Source organism: Moschus berezovskii, chromosome 14 (genome assembly GCF_049115385.1).
Source record: "Moschus berezovskii isolate FMDL1 chromosome 14, NW_MosBer_1.0, whole genome shotgun sequence".
NCBI lineage: Eukaryota > Metazoa > Chordata > Mammalia > Artiodactyla > Moschidae > Moschus > Moschus berezovskii.
The window spans coordinates 43122861-43146755 of record NC_142473.1 but is presented as its reverse complement, the minus strand read 5'-3'; the positions used below and the strand labels follow the sequence as shown (position 1 = coordinate 43146755).

Genomic DNA, 23895 nt, shown 5'->3' with positions numbered 1-23895 from the left:
TGTCTGATTCCGGTCACACGCACTTCTCTGGAGCACCTACTGTGTCAGAGAGCTCACCATATCGCATAAAGCTTTCTGTGTGGCTGGCTAGCTCTTGCTGATGGAAAATTTCCTGTTCTTACAGGGTGTCTTGGCTGGGCTGGAGTTGGGGCTCGGATAGGAAGAGTAAGCAGTTAGGTAACACCCGAAGGAGGCCTTTTTGAGCTCTACATAGACAAGGCTTCTGACTTTCAGAGTACTCAAAACTGCCATGAAAAGTTCAGGGAAACTTTAAACAGGGGCCTGCTCACATCCACTGGTTTGCTGGGGTCCAGGAGACCCATGGGAAATAACCTGGATCCTGTCTACTGTTGTAGTTCCGATATTTGAAAACACAGACCAGGTGGCAGAGGCGGAAGGACAGGCAAGGGCTGGATGCACGAAACACTGTGTGGGGATTGGGAGTGTGGGAGGATGGGCAGATGCAGTAGTGGGAAGACCTGAATCCTCGGTGCCCCAGGAAGCTCTTCTGATGCTCCTCCTCTTCCTTTTCCCCCTCTCCTTCTCTCTCTGCATTTTCTTTTCCTCCTTTTCTTTCTCCACCTCCTCCTCACAGCAGCAACCCTGCCCTTTGAATTTCCCAAATACACCAAGCTCATTCCCACCCCAGGACCTTTGTATATGCTCTTCCCCATGCCTAGAATGCCCTCCCCCTGATCTTTCTATGGCTCACTCTGTCTTTCATGTCTCAGCTCAAATGTCATCTCTTTAAAGAGGCTTCTCTGACCACCAGTTTATGTTCCCCATTACTTTTGCCTGGTTTTATTTTCTTCATAGCCCTGAACCACTCTCTGAAATAATCTTGTTTATCACCTGCTTCCTCAAGCTAGAATACAAACTTTATGAGAGCAAAGACTTGTCCTTTCTTATTGGCTACTTTATCGCCAGCACCCAGAATATTGTGTGGCCATCACAGGCACTAAATCATTATTTATAGAAAAATGAAAGTATTGTTTAAATCCCAGGGACTCCTCTAAGAGAGAGAGATGTGAGATCTCCCTCTAATACAGCTGGATAGAAGGAAGGGACAGCATTTCTCCCTTTGCCAAACAGAGGTGAGGCCAAGGGATGGGGACAGATGGCAAGGATCTCCAGGCGGTGGCAGCAGAGAGAAAGGATGCTCAGTGCCCTGGGGGTATTGGCTGGAGCCTGAGGGCCAGCAGATGGTCTGGGTCCAGGGTGAAGGCTGTTGGAAGGGAAGGACTGGCAGTCCTGTGCACGGTGGAAAGCTGGATTGGTGATGGCTCAGAGGTGAGGAGCACACGGACAGCAGGCAAGAGAGCAAAGGGAAGCAGCCAGCCTCAGATGCTGACTCTGACTACCTGGAGAAGAGGGCACAGGGGATTGTTGAGCCCTCAAACCTAGACACCAGTTATTAAAGTGATTTTCCCTGAAATCAGCACTTTGTGGAGTCATTTGCGTGGTTTCCAAACCTAGCTATGCATCAGAATCACTTGAAAAGTTACACATATATATGTATATACACACACACACACACACACACACACAATTATATATGTATATATCTTCAGTGGTCCCACCCTAACAAAAGGCTGGATTCCAGAAATCTATATCCTTTCTTTCTATCTTTATTTAAAGCAAGATGATGAGACACAAAGAGAAGGTTGTGACTTCTCTGTGAATGTGCTTCCCCATCCCCATGTCTCCAAGCCCTCCCCCCAGCCTCCTAGTCCCACATACTTTAGCACCAGGTTACATCACTGCCCTGTCCTGTTACTGTCAACACAGTGGCCAGTGGCATGCCCTCAAAACCGACAACACAGTGGTGGCATTCCCCTGCCTTGGCTGTGAATCGGTGAGAGGAAAGAGCTGTGAGCTTCCTCTAGGGGACATCACTCACAGATGAGCAGAGCCTGAGCCGGGGTGGACTGCGTTGTATTGTACATCTCAGCTGCCAAAGACTGCCTCATGTGTAACTTCTACTCATCGTTTGGGGTCTGTCTTTTGGAGTCCAGCAAAGTAAAGTCTCCCCTTGGCCATATGGCAGACCTTGAGGTGTTTGTGGAGAAACAGCTGCCATAAGTTCTGATTAAATTGCTTGTTTCTTCAACCATTCTTTGTAGGACCCTGTTTCTTATTCCCTGCACCTTAGACTCCAGATGTGCTCTGATAGGGAGGGAACATGGTGGAAGGATTATCTCCCTTGTTCTGGACACTGTGTTTGTGTTAAGCTTGCCAGGACTCATGTTCGCTGTTTTGGCAGCTGTGTCATACCATGGAATCACACTGAGCTTGCAGCCAGCAAAAAATTCCTGAGATTTGATGGGAAGGCTTGCTGCCTTCCTTTCCCTGTACTAGTGAAACTGGTCCTTGAATATCAGCTTTGACATGATTCCCCATTAGACCTAATCCAGCATGTTTGGGCCCATCCTGCTAGATGTCAACCATTCATGAATCTGGATTCTGTCATTGAGTGACCTATTCACATAATCTAATTTTGGATCATCCACAGTTTTGACAAGCAAGCCTTAGAAGTCTTTATCTAAGAAATTGGTAAGAATGATGAGCAGGTCAGGGCTTAGGACAGAGCATTCTGACCTGCCTTAAAATCATTCTCTAAAAAGCTGACATCCAATTAAAATAGCTTGGAAGTCAACCAATTTTCTGTTACCTCAATGGCATTTAAATACTAACTGCCACCCTGCTGGTCAACCACCTCAGTTTAGTCACAGGTACTGTTTCTTTAGCTTGTTAATGAATCTTACAGTCTAGGTTGAATTTTCTTTCTTTGCTCCCAAATTAGTCCAGAGTCTTTCCACTGCAAGTAACAGGAACAAAGTCTAACTAAAGCGAAAAATAGAATTATTGAGCCCTATATTTGGAAAGTCCAGGGGTGGATATGGCTTCAGGTTTAAATGGATCTAGGGACTTGAGCAAAGTTCTCTCTCTTTCTCTTTTTCTCTCCCTTTTCCTTTCCTCTCCATTGTTCCCAGTCCCTTTTTCTGCCTTCTGTCTCCTTCCATCCTTTATCTCTTGGCTGCATTTTTGTGTGTTGACACAGTTTTTCTTACTGCAGATAAACTTTCTCTAGGGAATGCCAGGGAAGGTAACTGTTAACAACCTTCAGTGAAAAGTCTTTCAGTTAGTTCTGTAAGTGAAAGAAAAGTGCTTTTCCCTTTAATTCCAAACTGAAAAATTCCAGGGAAGGGTTCTGATAGGTCACATACCCAGGGGAATGGGTTACGTTACAATATGGAGGTAAATTGTTTCTGTGTCACTTTTGTGACTTGATATTTCAGGAAGGAGAATGGGGACAATGATTGGCAGCCCCAAAGATTACATGGTCAGAGGAAAGGGAGATGCAGGTGTCTTAGACAGCATGTGTTTCTTAGAACTTCCTTCCGTAGTCTGAATCCCCAGCTGCATTCTGTTGGCTGGTATATTTCTGATTCCTCAGGAGTATCCTTCCCATACATTCTTCTTCCCATCTACATATTGGTCAGCTCAGGACCCATTCACCTGGCTCCCAGCTATTCCACGATGAGGGAGCACATCGGGGAAAGAATGAACTTCTATTGAGTGGTGCAATGTACTTTGTATACCTTATCTCCTTTAGTCTTTATGACAAATGCATGAAATGATAGTGATGATTCCTCTTTTAGAGAGGAGAGGAAACTCATTTATCTTTAAATATATTTTATTAATTTAGAAAAATTTATAAATAGTTAATATAAATATTCATTAATTAGTTGTCATAACAACAATATAAATACTATTAGTGCTATTTTATGGGAGATTGTCAGCTGAGATAATGAGAAGTTAAATAATCAGCCCAAGGTAACACGTAGAAAGCAGAGGGCATGGAAACCCACTACAGTGTCCTTGCCTGGAGAATTCCCATGGACAGAGGAGCCTGGTGGGCTACAGTCCATGGGGTCCCAAAGAGTCAGACACAACTAAGTGACTAAGCACAGCACAGCAACATGTAGAAAACAGGAATCTGAACCCTGATCTGTTAGCTACATCCATTATACATCCATAGCTGCAGCCCTCAAAACCTTAAATATGCATGATCTTTAGTTTTGAATGGGAGGGAGTTCATCTCTCCCAGGGAATATTGGGGGCATTCACTGAGGAAGATCACCCAAGAGAACAGCATAAGCCAACCCCACCCCATGACTTGCTCACCCTTGCTCACCCAGGATTTGTAATCCTGCCATTGTATTTGCCAACCTGTCAGCAGCATCTTCTCCTGCCTACTCCTGGCTAGGTGGGCTGAACTACCAGTTTCTAAGTGAGGCATGTGAGTTTCAGCTGTCCAGAGCGCCACAAGTTGTGCAGAATCAGGACGGGACCACTATAGCTAATGTAATACTCCAGCAGTCCTTACAGCCAACCCCATGTTACAAATTAAGGCAGAAGCTCAAGTTCATTGTTGCTGATATGTGGGGCATGAAGGCTGGGCATCTCAGTAACAGAGCAGGTGGATGGCAGGGGCTGGCCTTGTAATGGAACTGGAATCTGGTTGAAGATCTTCTCATTGAGGTTGGGACTGGAATGGTCTGAAGCCCAGAGGTAGGGTGGGGAGAGTGGCCTAGACAAGATCCAGTGATGACAACGGGCATAGCAGATGCCCTGAAGTTTATATCAGAGGGTTGACAAACCAACATTTGAAGGACTAGAAGGTTCTTTGGGAGTTAGGTGGGACTGGAGTTTTCATATACTTCGGTTCAGTTCAGTTCAGTCGCTCAATCGTGTCCGACTCTTTGCGACCCCATCAATCATAGCATGCCAGGCCTCCCTGTCCATCACCAACTCCTGGAGTTCACTCAAACTCATGTCCATTGAGTCGGTGATGCCATCCAGCCATCTCATTCTCTGTCGTCCCCGTCTCCTCCTGCCCCCAATCCCTCCCAGCATCAGAGTCTTTTCCAGTGAGTCAACTCGTCGCATGAAGTGGCCAAAGTATTGGAATTTCAGCTTTAGCATCAGTCCTCCCAATGAACACCCAGAATTGATCTCCTTTAGAATGGACTGGTTGGATCTCCTTGCAGTCCAAGGGACTCTCAAGAGTCTTCTCTAGCACCACATTTCAAAAGCATCGATTCTTCGGCGATCAGCTTTCTTCACAGTCCAACTCTCACATTCATATACTTAGGAGGGGAGGACTCCACCTTAGGTGGAGATCTGAGGCCAGGCCCCAGTGTGAAACATCACATATAAACAAGTCCTCATATAAACAAGGCAGGCCAGAGAGGCCCTTGCCACTGAGCTGGTTTTTAGGGAAAGGTTGTAATCCGTCTTCCAGCCTGGTTTTTCTAAAACATAAGTTAATATGACCTTCCCCAACTCAAAACCTCCATTGTGTCCTTGTCACCTCCAGAGTGGTATCAACACTTCTTAGCAAGACTTTAAAGATGGTTCAAAGATACTTCTCTTCCTCCCCTAGCCTCTTATAATATCCTCCCTCCCAGCTCGCAACTAATAAAATACTGAATTAATTCTGGTTTCCAAAGCCAAAGCTGGCCCACCATGCCTTTCCATCTCTCTGAGATGCTGTTATTCCTCTTGTCCGCTGGACAAACTCCTATATTCATTCAGTTTGCAGCTCAAATGCAACTTCCTCCATGCTGCTGCTGCTAAGTCACTTTAGTCGTGTCCGACTCTGTGCGACCCCATGACTCACCTTTAACTCCCCCAGTAGACTCAGATGTTCCCTCCTCTGGGATCCCAGAGCACTTCATTCATACATCCATAGCACCCATTTTATAAAAATACCTGCCAATGCAGCCTTTTCTCCCAGCTCTTAGACTGTGTGCTCCTAGAAGGCAGAGGCTGGGTCTTTGTGTGTCTCTAGAGACTATGACCAACCTAGACAGCACATTAAAAAGCAGAGACATTACTTTGCCAACCAAGGTCTGTCTAGTCAAGGCTATGGTTTTTCCAGTGGTCATGTATGGATGTCAGAGTTGGACTGCGAAGAAAGCTGATCGCCGAAGAATTGATGCTTTTGAACTGTGGTGCTGGAGAAGATTCTTGAGAGTCCCTTGGACTGCAAGGAGATCCAACCAGTCCATTCTAGAGGAGATCACTCCTGGGTGTTCATTGGAAGGACTGATGCTAAAGCTGAAGCTCCAATACTTTGGCCACCTCATGCGACGAGTTGACTCACTGGAAAAGAGTCTGATGCTGGGCAGGATTGGGGGTGGGAGGAGAAGGGGACAACAAGAGAATGAGATGGCTGGATGGCATCACCGACTCGATGGACATGAGTCTGAGTGAACTCCGGGAGTTGGTGATGGACAGGGAGGCGTGGCGTGCTTTGATTCATGGGGTCGTGGAGAGTCGGACACGACTGAGCGACTGAACTGAACTGAACTGAAGAGATGTAGACAGAATGGGTCTGTGCTCTCATAAGTTTATAAGTTATTAGAGGGTCGCACAGAGTCGGACACGACTGAAGTGACTTAGCAGCAGCAGTGTTTAACAAATAACTCACAAATATTTAATTGAGATTGGGTGAGAAGCATTCAAGGGGGAAAAAGAGGTGTGTTGAAAGGCTATATTGTGTGGGGGTAGGAAGGGCTGAGAGGCCATCATGAGGCTCACTCTCTAGGGTGTGAGGAGCTGCAAGAAGACTCAGTTAATTATAAAGACTTATCCAAGCCTGCGCAGAACCTGGCCCTGTGACTATCAGCCCCAAAGACAGTGATCTCCACTACAGTCCTCTCAGTGATCCTCCATTGTTACCGATTAGTTTTTCTCTGGAGGCTCAGCCTCTGGAGATTGACCCTGAGGACCAGCTTTTTAAAACTCATTGTTGGTTAATCAGCTTGCTGAGTGTCATGATCTTTATCATCATCATCTTGATTCCCAACATCACCAAGACCACCATCATCGTCCAAGACCACCATCATCGTCCTTTACAATTTTGAACCCTTTATATATATGCCAGGCACTGTGGTAACTGTTTATTTAGTCATCTTTACATTCCTAAAGAAAGGTAATATTATTAACCCCATTTTTTTAAAAATGAGTAACAGGGAGGTAAAATAAGGTCATATACTTATTAAGTGGTAGCTCTGGGACTCTAATCTGAAATCTTTGCTTTTAACCAGTTCCTTGTATATGCTCACAGAGTGGCTCCAAATGGACTTGAAAATTTTTTTTTATTTTAATCCTTCATAAGCATTTTTCTTTAATTTCCTGGGTCTCTTAATGACCTCTCTAGGGAAGCACTTGGGAGGAGTCATTAGAAGATGCTATTATTTATTGCCAAGCAGTTGTCTTCAGTCAATACTGGGACTCAGAACACACTGCACATTTGTTCCTTTGAGGAGTCATATAATGGGACTCACTAGAGGGATGGGGATCTCCTCTCTTCCTTCAAATTACACTGTGTAACACAGTCATCACCACTGATAATTATGGCTTGAAACACCAACTTCAGTCTCCAGAGCCTCCATCTTCTGGATTGTATTCAATAAGGTAAAGTAAAACCTTAGTTTTCTAGAACCTATTGGAATGCATCATTCTGGGATGCTGTTTATGGGTAGCCCTATAAGTGCTCTGCACAGATATACAGAAAGACCCATACTTATCATTCAGAAACATTGTTTAATAATCTTATCAAAACAAAATTTTAATACAGAAAGGTCACAAATCTTGCATCTTGGTGAATTTATCACTTGTTGACTATACTTATGCAACTGGCACCCAGATCAAGAACTAGAAGGACCTGCACTTCAGAAGCACTGCTTGTGTCCCCGCCCCAGATCAGCACTGCCTCCCCCTTCCCACACTTTCAAGTGCTTTCAAGCACTGGCCTGACCTCTAGGATCATAGATTATTACTTTTCCTGGTTTTGGGCTTCATATAAATGGCATCGTACTTTTTGTATTCTTTTGTGTCTGTCTACTTCCGCTTAAGATTGTTTGTGAGATAGTCCCTGTTGTTGTAGGTAGTAGTGATTTGTTTATTTTTGACTGAAAGGTGCTACTGCAAATGATGCTGCTGTGAATGTCTGGTAGGTGTCACTTGGTGCATACATGTCTGCATTTCTGCTGATTTGGGAGTGGCAGCTCTGGGTCATAGGGAGTGTATAAGCCCAGCTTCAGTAAATACTGCTGAACAGTTTTCCAGGGAAGACTGCTCATTTTCAGTTCATTACTGAGTGTGAGAGTTCCAGTTAAGAACATGTGATAATGTTAATCCTTTTAAGGTTAGTCAGTCCGGTGGACACGCAGTGGTATTTCACTGTGGATTTAATTTGTATTTCCCCATTGACAAATGAGGTTGAGTGCCTTTTCATATGTTTATTGGCCATTTGGGTACCTTCTTTTGTGAACTTTCTGGAGAAGGAAATGGCAACCCATTCCAGGATTCTTGTCTGGAGAATTCCATGAACAGGAGAGTCTGGTGGGCTACAGTCTATGCAGTCGCAAAGAGTCGGACATGACTGAGTGACTAACACTTTTTGTGAAGTGCTAGTTCATGTGATTTGCTTATTTTTTTACTTTGGGCTGTCTATCTTTTTCTTATTGATCGTTGAGAGTTCTTTATATATTTTCGATAAAAGTTTCTGGTTAAATGTATTGCCAATACCTCCTTTCACACCATAGCTTACATTTTCTTATCAAAATTTTGTTTATCAAAAGACATTGTTATCATTCCATTGACACATCTTCTTTATTATCAGTGTTTTTAAATGTTCTATTAAAAAAAAAACTTTCCCACGCCAAGATCATTCATGTTTTATCTTATGCAACTTTCTAAGCCTTATTGTTTCACTTTTCACATTTAGCTGTACAATCTATGTGAAATTTTGTGTATGACGTGAGGTAAAGACCAAGATTCACCTTTTTATGCACCATTATCCTGTTGTGTTAGTTGCTCCCTCATGTCTGACTGTTTCCTAATTGTCACTGAATATATCTTCTTTCCCCCACTGCTCTGCAGTACACCCTTAATCATAAATCAAGTTTATATGTATTTGTGGAACTTTATCTGGACCTCAAACTATTCAATTGGCCTATTTTTCTTTCCTTGCTGTAAAGGTTTAATTTCTATAGCTGCACATTGTCTCAATAACTGGTAGTATAAGTCATCCAACTTTGCCTTTCTTTCTCCAGGTTGCCTTATATATTCTTGGCCCTCTGCACATATAAATTTTAGAATCGGCTTGTCAATATCACAAAATCATGCTGTGATTTTAATGTAAGTTGCCCTAAATTTATAAATCAATTTGAGAAGAATTGACATCTTTACAACACTGAATCTACCAGTCCATAAATATGATTCAGTAAATATAATTACATACCAACTCTGCTATTCACTGTGCTAAGATGTGATTCTTACCTTTGAAGGACTTACAAATAGGTAAACAAATACTTGCACACGAAATATTTAACATCATTTCATCGCTGATAATAATAAGAGCTAATATTTATTGTATCTGTTATCTGCCAACAGTGGTTCTAAGGACTTTCATGCATTATTTATGCTTCACATTGATATGTTGAGGTAAATACTATTATTAGGCCCATTGTATCAGTCAGTTAAGTAGCTCAGTTATGTCTGACTCTTTGTGACCCCGTGGACTGTAGCACACCAGGCTTCCCTGTCCATCACCAACTCCCGGAGCCTGCTCAAACTCATGTCCATTGAGTCAGTGATGCCATCCAGTCATCTCATCCTCTGTCATCCCCTTCTCCTCCTGCCTTCAATCTTCCCCAGCATTAGGGTCTTTTCCAATGAGTCAGTTCTTCGCATCAAGTGGTCAAAGTATTGAAGCTTCAGCATCAGTCCTTCCAATGAATATTCAGGGTTGATTTCCTTTAGGATTGACTGGTTTGATCTCTTTGCAGTTCTCCAACACCACAGTTCAAAAGCATCAATTCTTTAGTGCTCAGCTTTCTTTATGGTCCAACTCTCACATCCATATGTGACAACTGGAAAAACTGTAGCTTTGACTATGTGGACTTTTGTCAGCAAAGTAGTGTCTCTGCTTTTTAATATGCTGTGTAGATTGGTCATAGCTTTTCTTCCAAGGAGCAAGCATTTTTTAGTTTCATGGCTTTAGTCACCATCTGCAGTGATTTTGGAGCCCAAAGAAATGAAGTCTGTCACTGTTTCCACTGTTTCCCCATCTATTTGCCATGAAGTGACAGGACCAGATGCCATGATCTTAGCTTTCTTAGCTTACTCCTTTCCCAATTTGAAACCAGTCCATTGTTCCATGTCTGGAATTTTAACAAGATCCAAGGAAAAAGAGCACCCAGGTCTTGATGGGGCAGTCAAAGGAAACATTACAGAAAAGATGAAAATTTAGCTGATTTCTAAAAAAGTTTGCCAGGAATGGAGGAGGTGGAACATTCCAGGTGTATGAATAGCCAAGTGGAAAAAAATAATCCTGTAGGATGAAATGATATGGCTTTTCAGGAAACTGCCAGTGAGAGAGTCCCAGGACTGAAATGTGGTGTAGCAGGGAATGGAAATATGGTTGATGAAGCTTCCCGGAGAGACAGAGTCTGTGGACCCGCCAGTCTATGGAGTTTGAGCTGTAGCCTGGAGTTACTGACTGTGCAGCAGAGACTGAGTGTCCAGCTTAGGTTGGGTTCTTCAGAAGCAGATATTAATTATTTCTTAGGGTTCCCATGTATAGTACCATAAACCGGTGGCTTAGAACAACAGAAATGTATTTGCTCATAGTTCTCAAGCCAAAAAGTCTGAACTCAAGATGTTGTCAGAGTTGTTTCCTTTTGGAGGCTGCAAGGAGTTTCTTCCACGCCTCTCCTAGCCTCTGGCGGCAGTCCTTGCCATTCATTGGCTTGCAGGTGCCTCACTCCCATCTCTGCTTCTGTCATCACTTGTCATTCTTCCCTGTGGGTCTCTGCGTCTCTTTGTCTAAGGACATTGGCCATAGGCACTTGGACCAATGCACTTGGACTTAGGGTCACCTTAATCCAGTACTACAATCTCATCAATAACCTCAAATATGCAGATGACACCACCCTTATGGCAGAAAGTGAAGAGGAACTCAAAAGCCTCTTGATGAAAGAAAAGAGGAGAGTGAAAAAGTTGACTTAAAGCTCAACATTCAGAAAACTAACATCATGGCATCTGGTCCCATCACTTCATGGGAAATAGATGGGGAAACAGTGTCAGACTTTATTTTTGGGGGCTCCAAAATCACTGCAGATGCTGATTGCAGCCATGAAATTAAAAGACACTCCTTGGAAGGAAAGTTATGACCAACCTAGATAGCATATTAAAAAGCAGAGACATTACTTTGCCAACAAAGGTCCATCTAGTCAAGGCTATGGTTTTTGCAGTGGTCATGTATGAATGTGAGAGTTGGACTGTGAAGAAAACTGATTGCCGAAGAATTGATGCTTTTGAACTGTGGTGCTGGAGAAGACTCTTGAGAGTCCCCTTGGACTGCAAGGAGATCCAACCAGTCCATTCTAAAGGAGATCAATCCTGGGTGTTCATTGGAAGGACTGATGCTAAAGCTGAACCTCCAATACATTGGCCACCTCATGCGAAGAGTTGACTCACTGGAAAAGACTCATGCTGGGAGGGATTGGGGGCAGGAGGAGAAGGGGATGACAGAGAATGAGATGGCTGGATGGCATCACCGACTCGATGGACATGAGTTTGAGTGAACTCCGGGAGTTGGTGATGGACAGGGAGGCGTGGCGTGCTGTGATTCATGGGGTCGCAAAGAGTCGGACACAACTGAGCGAGTGAACTGAACTGAACTGATGATCTTATCTTAACTAATTACATCTGCAAAGACCCTATTTCCAAAAATGGTCACATTTCCAGGAACCTGGTGTTAGGATTTTAACATACATTTTAGGAGGACACAATTTAACCCAGAACAAACCCTCAGGGGAGGATTGGGGTGTAAGTGATTCTTGAAATACTTCCAGGGGAAGCCAATAAGGGGTTAGGGACCTGGGACAGGGGAGGTAGAAACCTCACCTGGCCGTGACCCCAGGTGAGCTCTGATCCTGAAGGTCCATTTAGAGATGTCAGGTCCTCAGAATCATCACCTGAAGCAAGGGAGCTGGACCTTTCGTGTTAGGCAGAGAGACTCCAGTGATCTGAGGCTGGTCCTTCAGGAATGAGCCACAGGTGCCAGCCTCTGGAAGCAAAGGCTCATCAGTACCAGGGCCATGTTCCCAGGCCTTTGTACCATGGTACAAAGAAATTTGAGGTGATCTTGGCACAGCCCCTTTACTATCTTACTCTCTGCTCCCCTTCCTCCAGAAGTGTGTAGGTTGGCTTTGAAGGCCCCTCACCCTAACCTAGATAACCTCAGACTGCTGTGGGGCTATCTGTCTATCCCTCAGAGATCTCAGTTCTTTCTCTTGACATCAAAGTCATCAGTTTCTTGATGCCATTGCTTAGCACCCCACATTTTTCCTCTTCTCTACTTCATTATTTTTTTTTTCCTCACCCTTTCTTCCTTACTTTCTATATGACCTTTTATAGACATTAGTAGCCAATCTTTGTGGTTATTCAGAAACCTAGGTTCCTTCCATCCTGTGGCTCCAATCCTTCTCCTGGGGCATCAGTGTCCTCTGATGGGTTCCCTTGCATGCAGCAAGCAGAGATGGGAGAGGAAGGATGGCGAATCATGTAGGAAATTTAGAGGGGCCAGGCAGGAAGTGTCATTCATCCTGTCTGTCCATGTTTTCCACCAGCAGGACTGGGACACAAGCAGACTAAACTGCAACGGAGGCTGGGAATATGTTCCAGCTGAGTGCCCACAAGAAATAGATGTGTTTTGCCACAACCTCAGTTTTCATTCCAATCCCAAAAAAAGGCAATGCCAAAGAATGTTCAAACTACCTCACAATTGTACTCATCTCACATGCTAATAAAGCAATGCTCTGAATTCTCCAAGCCAGGTTTCAACAATACATGAACTATGAACTTCCAGATGTTCAAACTGGATTTAGGAAAGGCAGAGGAACCAGAGATCAAATTGCCAACATGTACTGGATCATTGAAAAAGCAAGAGAGTTCCAGAAAAACATCTACTTCTGCTTTATTGACTATGCCAAAGTCTTTGACTGTGTGGATCACTACAAACTATGGAAAATTCTTAAAGAGATGGGAATACCAGACTACCTGACCTGCCTTTTGAGAAATCTGTGTGCAGGTCAGGATGCAACAGTTAGAACTGGACATGGAACAACAGACTGGTTCCAAATAAAGAAAGGAGTATGTCAAAGCTGTATATTGTCACCCTGCTTATTTAACTTATATGCAGAGTACATCATGAGAAATGCTGGGCTGGAAGAAGCACAAGCTGGAATCAAGATTGCCAGGAAAATGTCAATAACCTCAGATATGCAGATGACACCACCCTTATGGCAGAAAGCAAAAAAGAACTAAAGAGCTTCTTGATGAAAGTGAAAGAGTAGAGTGAAAAAGTTGGCTTAAAACTCAATATTCAGAAAGCTAAGATCATGGCATCTGGTCCCATCACTTCATGGCAAATAGATGGGGAAATAGTGGAAACAGTGACAGACTTCATTTCTTTGGGCTCCAAAATCACTGCAGATGGTGACTGAAGCCATGAAACTAAAAAATGCTTGCTCCTTGGAAGAAAAGCTATGACCAACATAGACAGCATATTAAAAAGCAGAGACATTACTTTGCTGCCAAAGGTCCACATAGTCAAAGGTATGGTTTTTACAGTAGTCATGTATGGATGTGAGAGTTGGACTGTAAAGAAAGCTGAGCACCAAAGAATTGATGCTTTTGAACTGTGGTGTTGGAGAAGACTCTTGAGAGTCCCTTGGACAGGAAGGAGATCCGACCAGTCCATCCAAAAGGAAATCAGTCCTGAATATTTGTTGGAAGGACTGATGCTGAAGCTGAAACTCCAATACTTTGACCACCTGATGCGAAGAACTGACTCATTGGAAAAGACCCTGATGCTGGGAAAGATTAAAATGGGGAGGAGAAGGGGACGACAGAGAATGAGATGGTTGGATGGCATCACCGACTCGATGGACATGAGTTTGGGTAAACTCTGAAAGTTGATGATGGACAGGGAGGCCTGGTGTGCTACAGTCCATGGGGTTGCAAAGAGTCAGACATGACTGAGTGACTGAACTGAACTGATAGGAGTTTATGCTACAACACCTGAGTCTCTCTTGGGCCAATCTATGGAAGTATATAACATTAGATAACTGTCAAGACGAGTTGCTGACCATGTACTATTTTTATCAAATTGTGGTTACTAAGAGCATTCATCTCAGGCTTGGTTGGTTTAACAATTCCCAAGTGAGATCACAGTTCAGATGTTTTAGCAGGTTCTGTAATGTGAGACGGAGAAGGCAATGGCAAGCCACTCCAGTACTATTGCCTAGAAAATCCCATGCATGGAGGAGCCTGGTGGGCTGCAGTCCGTGGGGTCGCTAGGGGTCGGGCACGACTGAGCGACTTCACTTTCACTTTTCACTTTCACACATTGGAGAAGGAAATGGCAACCCACTCCAGTGTTCTTGCCTGGAGAATCCCAGGGACGGAGGAGCCTGGTGGGCCTCCGTCTATGAGGTCACACAGAGTCGGGCACGACTGAAGTGACTTAGCAGCAGTAGCAGTAGCAGCAGTAATGTGAGAGGGGGCTGGGTGGTGAGGGTGAAAGTTCATCACTCTACAAAATGAGCCTTTCCCACCATCACCTGCCCCTGCAGCCCACAGGTCTGGGATGCTGATGAGGATTCACAATTATCCATTTGACAAACGGAAGACAGTTTTATTCTTGTGCTTATCATCTGCTTTCTTCTTTTGCAGTGACGCTTTCAGCTGCCCCTCCCTCCTATTTCAGAGGATTCACCTTAATCGCCCTCAAAGAGAACAGAGAGGGTGATAAGGAGGAAGACCATGCCGGGACCTTCCAGGTAAGACGCTTCTGGGCTTACCCAGGGTCCTCCATCGTTCTAGTAGGTAGATGCCAGCTGCAAGGTGGTTGTACTGCAGAGGCTGATGGAAAGGAGTGGGACAGGTATCTGAGCGGGCTTCTTGTGCAATTCCCTTGACCATTGGCTAGGGGCCAGGGCCATGGAAAGACCCATAATGGGGTGCACAGCTGATGCCTCAAGTCTCCCTTAAGGTCATGGGGCTTGGCCTCCAGGCAGGGCTCTTCTGGGGCTCATGGTGACTTGGGCGGCAGACAGTCCAGTGTGCTGAGAACTTCCAGAACCCTGGCGAGGATCCGGCTGTTTTTCCTGTGCAGCCGCTTCTCGATTGACTGGCACTTCTCAAGTGTAAACGGAACAAGAGCTTCGGATGACCAGACTGGAGGGAGTTCAAAGCACAGGAGAAGGACTATTAAGGGAATGAAGAGATTGATTTATGAGGGAAGATTAAAAGAATTAAACATGCTTTGCTTGGCTAAATGAACAGGGCTGAGTTGAAGAGGTGGTAATGGTCTTTAAATGTCAGTCCTCACAGAGCAGCCTCCTCCAGAGGAGGCCTCATTTGACTTTGTACAAAAGGGCGCAGCAAGACGAAAGTGGGTCAGGAGAAGAAAGGGAATCTCAAAGGCAAGGGCCCTGACAGTGAGTCATATTTCACCGTGCAACATTCTTCCAAGGGAAGTGGCGGGAACATCACCCCCTTTTCAGAGGCTTAGAAAGAGGCCAACGAGTTGTCAGAACACATCCCAGAAGGACTGGGGCCATCCTAGGAGGAGGCCTGGCCAAATCTGCTGTAACCATTTCTCATCTCAAATTTCCATTGTTCTGGAATCCATTTTTATCTGGCATTTGCAAACTCAGAGGGAAAAAAAAACAACAACCGAGGAAGAATACTTACACCCATAGCTGGCTGCTGGGGATTCTGGTACAATTTGTGGGTTCCATGGAGCACCCAAAATATCTTCCGTGTCCAAAGATATCTTTAACCTCTTGTGGGCAGGTTGTAATTTTGAATCCTGTGATTTTAAAAAAAGCAAACAATGTCCGGTGTTTAGGAATCTGGGCTTGTGGCTGAGTGAGACCATTAATTCTATGCTCATTGTGATGTCCTTCTGTGGATCTAGATGGCAGGAACTGTCTTGGCATGTATCTGAAGGAATTACTCAGATACAGTCTGTATTTGTTGGGTACTTACCATATGCCAGGCACTTGGTTAAGTGCTTTATCTTATCTCAGTTTATCTTAGTTTACCTTATCTTAGTTTAATTCTCACAGCAACCAAGTAGATCCAAACTATTACACCTATTTCACAGATCAGGAAATTGAAGCTTGAGAAATTAAATCCCTTGCCTAAAGGGCTAGTAAGTAGTAAGGTCAGGCTTCTCTATCACATGTCTGATTTCAGTGACTAAATGTCTTCCTTATAGTTCTGGACATGCTCCGGGCATAGGTGTGTTTGGACAGTGCATCAGCAAGGCTGTCATTATAGAGAAAGGAAGATTCATGCATGCATTCAGCCCATAAGAGCACTAAGATGTATCCCCCCTGTTCTTGGAGGTGTGAATGATTTATCAGATTGGGGCAGCTGAGAGATCTAGGTACCTGAGTGTCAGGAGGGATCAAGTTCTTAGAAGGAGAAGGAGGGGGGCTGGGAGATGGGAAATGTGATCTTAATATTTACTCAAACAAAATTTATCTGCTTTAAAATCATGCTTAGAAATATATTCCCAAAGAGAGTTGAAAGCAGGGACTTGAACAGATATGTGTACACTCATGTTCATAGCAGCAGTATTAATGACAGCCGAAAGGCAGAAACAATCTAAATACCCATTGGTGGATGAATGAATAAACAAAATGTGGTGTATACATATAGTGAAATATTATTCACCTTTATAAAAGGACATTCTGACATATGCTATAACATGGATGACCCTTGAAGACATTATGCTAAATCAAATAAGTAGGCACAAAATGACAGATACTGTCTGATGCCACTTATATGAGCTTCATCATCAAGTTTATAGAAACAGAAAGTAGAACGGTGGTTGCCAGGAGATGTGAGAGAAAGGGAAATAGGGAATTATTGATGAACGTGTGGAGTTTCAATTAGGAAATATGAAAAACGTTCTGGAGATAGATGGTGTTGATGCTAGTATAACATATGAATGTACTTAATGCCATGAACTGTATACTTAAAAATGGTCAAAATGGTAAATTTTGTGTACATTCTGATACACATACACACACTAAATAATGCCTGAGTTAGGCCAGTGGGGAAAGGGTTTCTTTTTTTGATGCTGTTTTAATTCAGCAAATTGACAGTCTTCTCCAACTCACTGTTGTTTCTGCTTGGCTTGATCTTGGTCCTGGAAAGCAGTTGGTGAATACAAGGCCCTGCTCACATTGGGCAGTAAGTAAATGTCTGTCGAATGAACAAATGAACAAATTATTCTTTCTACTAGTGCCCATAACTCATGCCAACTGGGGGTTGTTTCAGAACTATCTCTCTATGTATTTATCTTTCCCTCTTCTCTTAGAGCTTCTGATATCATTTCTTTACATCACAGTGGTTCTCAGAGTGTGGTCTTTGGACCAGCAGCATCAGCATCATCTGGGAACTTGTTAGAAATAAAAAAATTTCAAGCCCCACTCTGACTCTCTGAATTAGAAGCTCTGAGGGTGGGGCCCCCACAGCTTGTGTTTCAGCAAGCCTTCAGGGTGAATCCAGTGCAAACTCGAGTTTGAGAACTAGTGTTGAAATGAGAGAAGGATCCAACCTGTCCAGCAAGAACTCCATCATCACATCAACAAATCTGTTGTTTGAGCCCTAACAAGATCAAAGTTGGAAACATATAGGAAAAATGCCTCACATACAATAATAATGCTTGCGTGCCAGATACTGTTCTGAGCGGTTTACATTTTTTAACTGATTTAGTCCTCAGAGTAACACCACAAGATAAGCATTATTATCCTGTTTCCAACAGATGAGGAAATTGTGGCAACAGAGGGATTCCAGTAACTTAAGACCATTCAGCTCTAAACAATAAAGCTGGGATTCAAACCTTGGTAAATGAGAGTCATAACAACTTTTTAATGGCAGTAGGCTATATGTTAAGAGCTTTATATTCCTTATCCTACTTAGCTCTCATAGCAACCCTGTGAAGTCAGGATTTTATACCCATTTTCTAGATGATGAAACCAAGTCTCCAACAGACTAAGTAAATTGACCAAAGTAATCTAACATCTTAAGGGGGTGGGGACGGGATCCTGTTTCAGAGGTTTTCTCACACTCATCTCCCCACCCCTGCCCTGCCCTTGTGCATTAAATGCACGTTCACTTGGGTGCCCAGTATCTTGGAGGTTAGAGAGGGAGAAATCATAGCTCATGTCCCATCTTGCCTCTCCTGCTTCTGACGTTGTGGTCTCTGTACTTGCCCTCTTCCACTCTAGCATGAAAGTACTTTCTCTCTGTATCAAAGCTGTCATCTTTAAAGTCATTCATTTATTCCTCATCATTTATTGAGTGTCTCCTATGTGCCAGGCACTAAGGTAGGCACTGGGGATACAGCAGTAAGAAAACAGACATCATCCTGCCCTAATGGAGCTTATAGCATCCTCCTTGTCACTGTGCTTTATATCAACAGACATGACAGGAAGTCAGCAAGTCAAGTCATCAGTGGGAACATGAGCAGATGATCAGAAACTACAAATGCTGATATAATTTAATATATATATACACACATAGCAATTAACAAATATTTAGAAGTACTTCTTTGTTAACACCCTCATTCCAAATATGACATCTTTAAGGACTTAATATCAATGATGAAATCCTAATAGCCTTTAAATCTGGTGGAAATTACATTCTTAGTTCTAAAAATGACTCTAAGAGGTGGTGATTTTGCTTCTCAATGAGAGCCCTTATTCAGAGAGCACAGATTCACCAGGTACAAAAGAAACTTTAAAGCAAACATTAATGCTCCTGTAGACTTATCAGGGAGAGAATGGGGCTGTTGGGAAAGGAAGGCTAAGGTTACAGCGCCCCCACCTCCACCCTGGAGGCCGAGGAGAAGCGGGCGGGGCTGCTCCTCTGCTTCCTGCGGCCGCTGGTCCAGCGTGGCAGTTTTGGCACCGCCGAGGGTGTCTGTCCCTGGCTGCCAGAAGGGAGAGACATGGGAGCCTTTTTGATGAGCTAGCTGGGTGTACTCACGGTTAATTGAAAGTGACAAGGAATGCGGCGGCTGGACTGCCTGTACAGAAGTCAAACCCCAATCCTTTAAAATCACATGGCTCAAAGCAAGTTGCTTCCTGGAATGTTCATGGCCCAGCCAACTGCCCAGTGCTTTCTCCCTCCTCCTTCAGGGCTCTCTGCTCAGTCGTCCCTTTCCCGGGGGTGGGGGGTGGGGGGGAGCGCCCCATCACTCTCTTTGAAACTTCACTCCCCCTTCTATCCCTGGCTGAATCCCCTATCCCTCTCCACTACTTACTTGTTTTTCATTGCCTTTCTTGCCACCTGATGTACCATCTATTTTACTTGTTGACTTGACTATCACCTGCCTCCTTCCACTAAGCTGTGAGCCCCACTAGGCAGGGATTTTTGCTTGTCTTGTTTGCTACTGTACCCCAGCACCTCATCCTGAGCCCCTCACGGAGTGGGCTCTTCAGTTAGACAGAATTTTAAGTGCCTTATTTATACTAAAATTCAAGCTGCTAATGCCGTTGCTTTAAAGTCCTGTATGCATCAACTAATTTATGGAATAGCCTGCCAGTCAAAGGAAGAAAGTCTCATTTTAAAAAGGAATGTTTGCCTAAAATTCTTTATCAATACCATACAAACAAGTATCTTCTGATAACTAATTATGTCATATCCTTAATCACCTGTTTATTAAATGTTTTCATCATCTCTTTATTAACAATAAATATTTATTAGTGCCTGATGAGTTCTGAGCCATGTTAGAAGCTCAATGAGTATTCAACACACTTTTCTGAAAATAAAATGTTATTGCAAGCCTGTTTTTAGGAATTCTCTCTTAGTTTATAGGAAAATGTCCTCTTGTTACACTCACCTAAGCTTAATTGTGACCTTTATAAGATTAGAATTTTTCAATCACTATTCACTGCTATAAATAATGGAGAAAAATCATTTTCTTGAATAAAACTTTTTTTCCTTATTTGATATTGGTTTACTAGAAGAGATTCCCGGTAGTGCAAAAGATATGGACATTTTTATGTTTTTGATGTATATTTCAAAGGTGATTTCTGCCTCTCAGCCTCACCCAAATTTTCACTCAACATTCTCTTCAACAACCTGAATTTGAACATTACATCTGAGTAGCCATAGTCACTGATGTGAAGAGAAACATATATTCCCACATCAGGGCTGGGCATGACAGGATTTGGGCAGGTCAAACTGAGAGACCAAATCTAGCAAGATGAAAAACTAATGGAGGAACACAGCAAGTTACCTACTTAGATCCAAATAGCCTATTGTAGCAATATGAGAAGCGTGATTTGGATTTATGGTAGCACATTAAACAAACAACAAATGTATCGTAGGGTTTTTAGTTGCCCATAAGTTCAGAATGAGTCTTCATGAGATAGGATCTCAGGCTATTATCACAGGAGCATGAAAAGGGGAGTTAGATTGTCTTATGGGATTCTTAATCTGTCCTCAGAGAGCCCACAATATTCTTTCTTTTCCTGTAGAGTACGCTTTCCTTCATTTGTTTATTCAAATATTTCCAATGCATGCATAGCACTCTACTTTTCCTTCACAATGGTTATTACAGCTTATGTATTTATAAGATTATTTGTTTAATATTGCTCTGTCCCACCAAATTGTAGGGATGACCATATCTATTTTGTTCACTAGTGTATTTCTTTCACTAGCACTGTGCCTGGCACATGGTGGACACTCAATAAATATTAGGTGAGATGAACTAATAAAAGCACTGATTACCAGCTATGGAAACAGCAACTTACTAGGCCCTGAGCATATTGAGATGAATATTTAAGGCCTAGTGCATAGTGTTAATTAGGAGGTCAGGATCTCCAGTAGAACTTCTCAACCTTGGTAGGCTATACACTGTTAGAGCACAAGCAGTGAGAGCCTAGATATTTCTTTCCTTGGATATAGGGGTGATCTCATCTGCTCTAGGGAAATGCTATCATTTCTTTCCTGTAACATAAAGAGACTTGTACAGAAAGAACTATATTGCACGTACTATTATAATTGCTGCATGTGTGCAAATAAGAAAGCAATCATTTGTAGGAAGCAAGGAGTGAGTGCTAATTTGGGAGAAGAGAAAGGATATTTATAGAGATGGAAACTTTTCAAAATTGAAATACAGTTGATTTATTATGTGTTAGTTTCAGGTGTACAGCAGCGTGATTCAAGTATATATATTCTTTTTAGGTTCTTCTCCATTGTAGGTTATTACAAGATAGCAAATATAGTTCCTGTGCTATAGCTATATTTTATATATAGTAGTGTGTATCTATGAATCCCAAACTCCTAATTTATCCCTCCCCTTTTTTCCTTTGGTAACCATAAGGTTTTTTCTATGTCTATTAGTCTGTTCCTGTTTTGTAAATAAGTTCATTTGCATCATTTATTTTGATTCCACATGTAAGTGACATCATATGGTATTTGTCTTTGTCTGAGTTACCTAACTTAGGATGGTAATCTCTAGGTCCATCCATGTTGCTGCAAATGCCATTATTTCATTCTTTTTTTACGGCTGAATAATATTCATGTGTCTGTGTGTGCATACCACATCTTTCTTTATTCATTTATCTTTTGATGGGCACTTAGGTTGCTTCCATGTCATGGCTATTATAAATAGTGCTGCTATGACTCACTGGAAAAGACTCTGATGCTGGGAAAGGTTGGGGGCGGGAGGAGAAGGGGACGACGGAGAATGAGATGGCTGGATGCCATCACCGACTCTGTGGACATGAGTTTGAGTGTACTCCGGGAGTTGGTGATGGACAGGGAGGCCTGGCGTGCTGTGATTCATGGGGTCGCGGAGAGTCGGACACGACTGAGCAACTGAACTGAACTGAACTGATGAATATTGAGGTGCATTTTTTTTTATTTTATTTATTTATTTATTTATTTTTTCTTTTTTTTTATTTCTAAAAAAGAATTTTATTAAAAAAGCACAAATGCAAAGAAATGAACAGAGGAAAATTTATGCGTCGAACCTGGACTGGTCACTTATGATAATATACATGCTACAATTCCATTCTCCCCAATCATTCCACCTTCACCCTCTCCCACAGAGTCCCAAAGGCTGTTCTAAATGCCTATGTCTCTTTTGCAGTCTCTTATACAGGGTTCAGGTTACCATTTTTCTAAATTCCATATATATGCGTTAATATACGGTATTGATGTTCTTCTTTCTGGCTTACTTCACTCTGTATAATTGGCTCCAGTTTCATCCACCTCATTAAAACTGATTCAAATGCATTCTTTTTGATGGCTGAGAAATACTCCATTGTGTATATGTACCAAAGCTTTCTTATCCATTCATCTGCAGATGGACATCTAGGTTGCTTCCATGTCCTGGCTATTATAAACAGTGCTGCAGTGAACATTGGAGTACATGTGTCTCTTTCAATTCTGGTTTCCTCGGTGTGTATGCCCAGGAGTGCGATCGCTGGATCATATGGCAGTTCTATTTCCAGTTTTCTGAGGAATCTCCACACTGTTCTCCATAGTGGCTGTACTAGTTTGCATTCCCACCAACAGTGTAAGAGGGTTCCCTTCTCTCCACACCCTCTCCAGCACTTATTGCATGTAGACTTTTGGATAGCAGCCATTCTGACTGGTGTGAAATGGTATCTCATTGTGGTTTTGATTTGCATTTCTCTGATGATGAGGGATGTTGAGCATTTTTTCATGTGTTTATTAGCCATCTTTATGTCTTCTTTGGAGAAATGTCTGTTTAGTTCTTTGGCCCATTTTTTGATTGGGTCACTTAGTTTTCTGGAATTAAGCTGCAGGAGCTGCTTGTATAATTTGGAGATTAATCCTTTATCAGTTGCTTCATTTGCTATTATTTTCTCCCATCTGAAGGCTGTCTTCTCACCTTGCTTAGAGTTTCCTTTGCTGTGCAGAAGCTTTTAATTTTAATTAGGTCCCATTTGTTTATTTTTGCTTTTATTTCCAATATTCTGGGAGGTGGGTCTTGGAGGATCCTGCTGTGATTTATGTCGGAGAGTGTTTTGCCTACGTTCTCCTCTAGGAGTTTTATAGTTTCTGGTCTTACATTTAGATCTTTAATCCATTTTGAGTTTATTTTGGTGTATGGTGTTAGGAAGTGTTCTAGTTTCATTCTTTTACAAGTGGCTGACCAGTTTTCCCAGCACCACTTGTTAAAGAGACTGTCTTTTCTCCATTTTATATTCTTGCCTCCTTTGTCGAAGATAAGGTGTCCATAGGAGCGTGGGTTTATCTCTGGGCTTTCTATTTTGTTCCATTGATCTATATTTCTGTCATTATGCCAGTACCATACTGTCTTGATGACTGTGGCTTTGTAATAGAGCCTGAAGTCCGGCAGGTTAATTCCCCCAGTTCCATTCTTCTTCCTCAAGATTGCTTTGGCTATTCGAGGTTTTTTATATTTCCATACAAATTGTGAGATTATTTGTTCTAGTTCTGTGAAAAATATTGTTGGTAGCTTGATAGGGATTGCATTGAATGTATAAATTACTTTGGGTAGTATACTCATTTTTACAATATTTATTCTTCCAATCCACGAACACGGTATATTTCTCCATCTATTCGTGTCCTCTTCGATTACTTTCACTAGTGTTTTATAGTTTTCTATGTACAAGTCTTTTGTTTCCTTAGGTAGATATATTCCTAAGTATTTAATTGTTTTCATTGCAACAGTGAATGGAATAGTTTCCTTAATTTCTCTTTCTATTTTCTCATTATTAGTGT

The 23895-nt window shown here is 42.6% G+C and overlaps 1 protein-coding gene across 1 annotated transcript in view; it reads left to right on the top strand.

Annotated features, from left to right (window-relative positions):
* SPON1 (spondin 1) overlaps positions 1 to 23895 on the top strand; it is a 349778-nt gene that overhangs the window by 9610 nt on the left and 316273 nt on the right. Inside the window, exon 2 of the mRNA XM_055423333.2 lies at positions 14821 to 14927. Coding sequence (XP_055279308.1) covers positions 14821 to 14927 — 107 coding nt within the window. The remainder of the gene's footprint in view (positions 1 to 14820; positions 14928 to 23895) is intronic.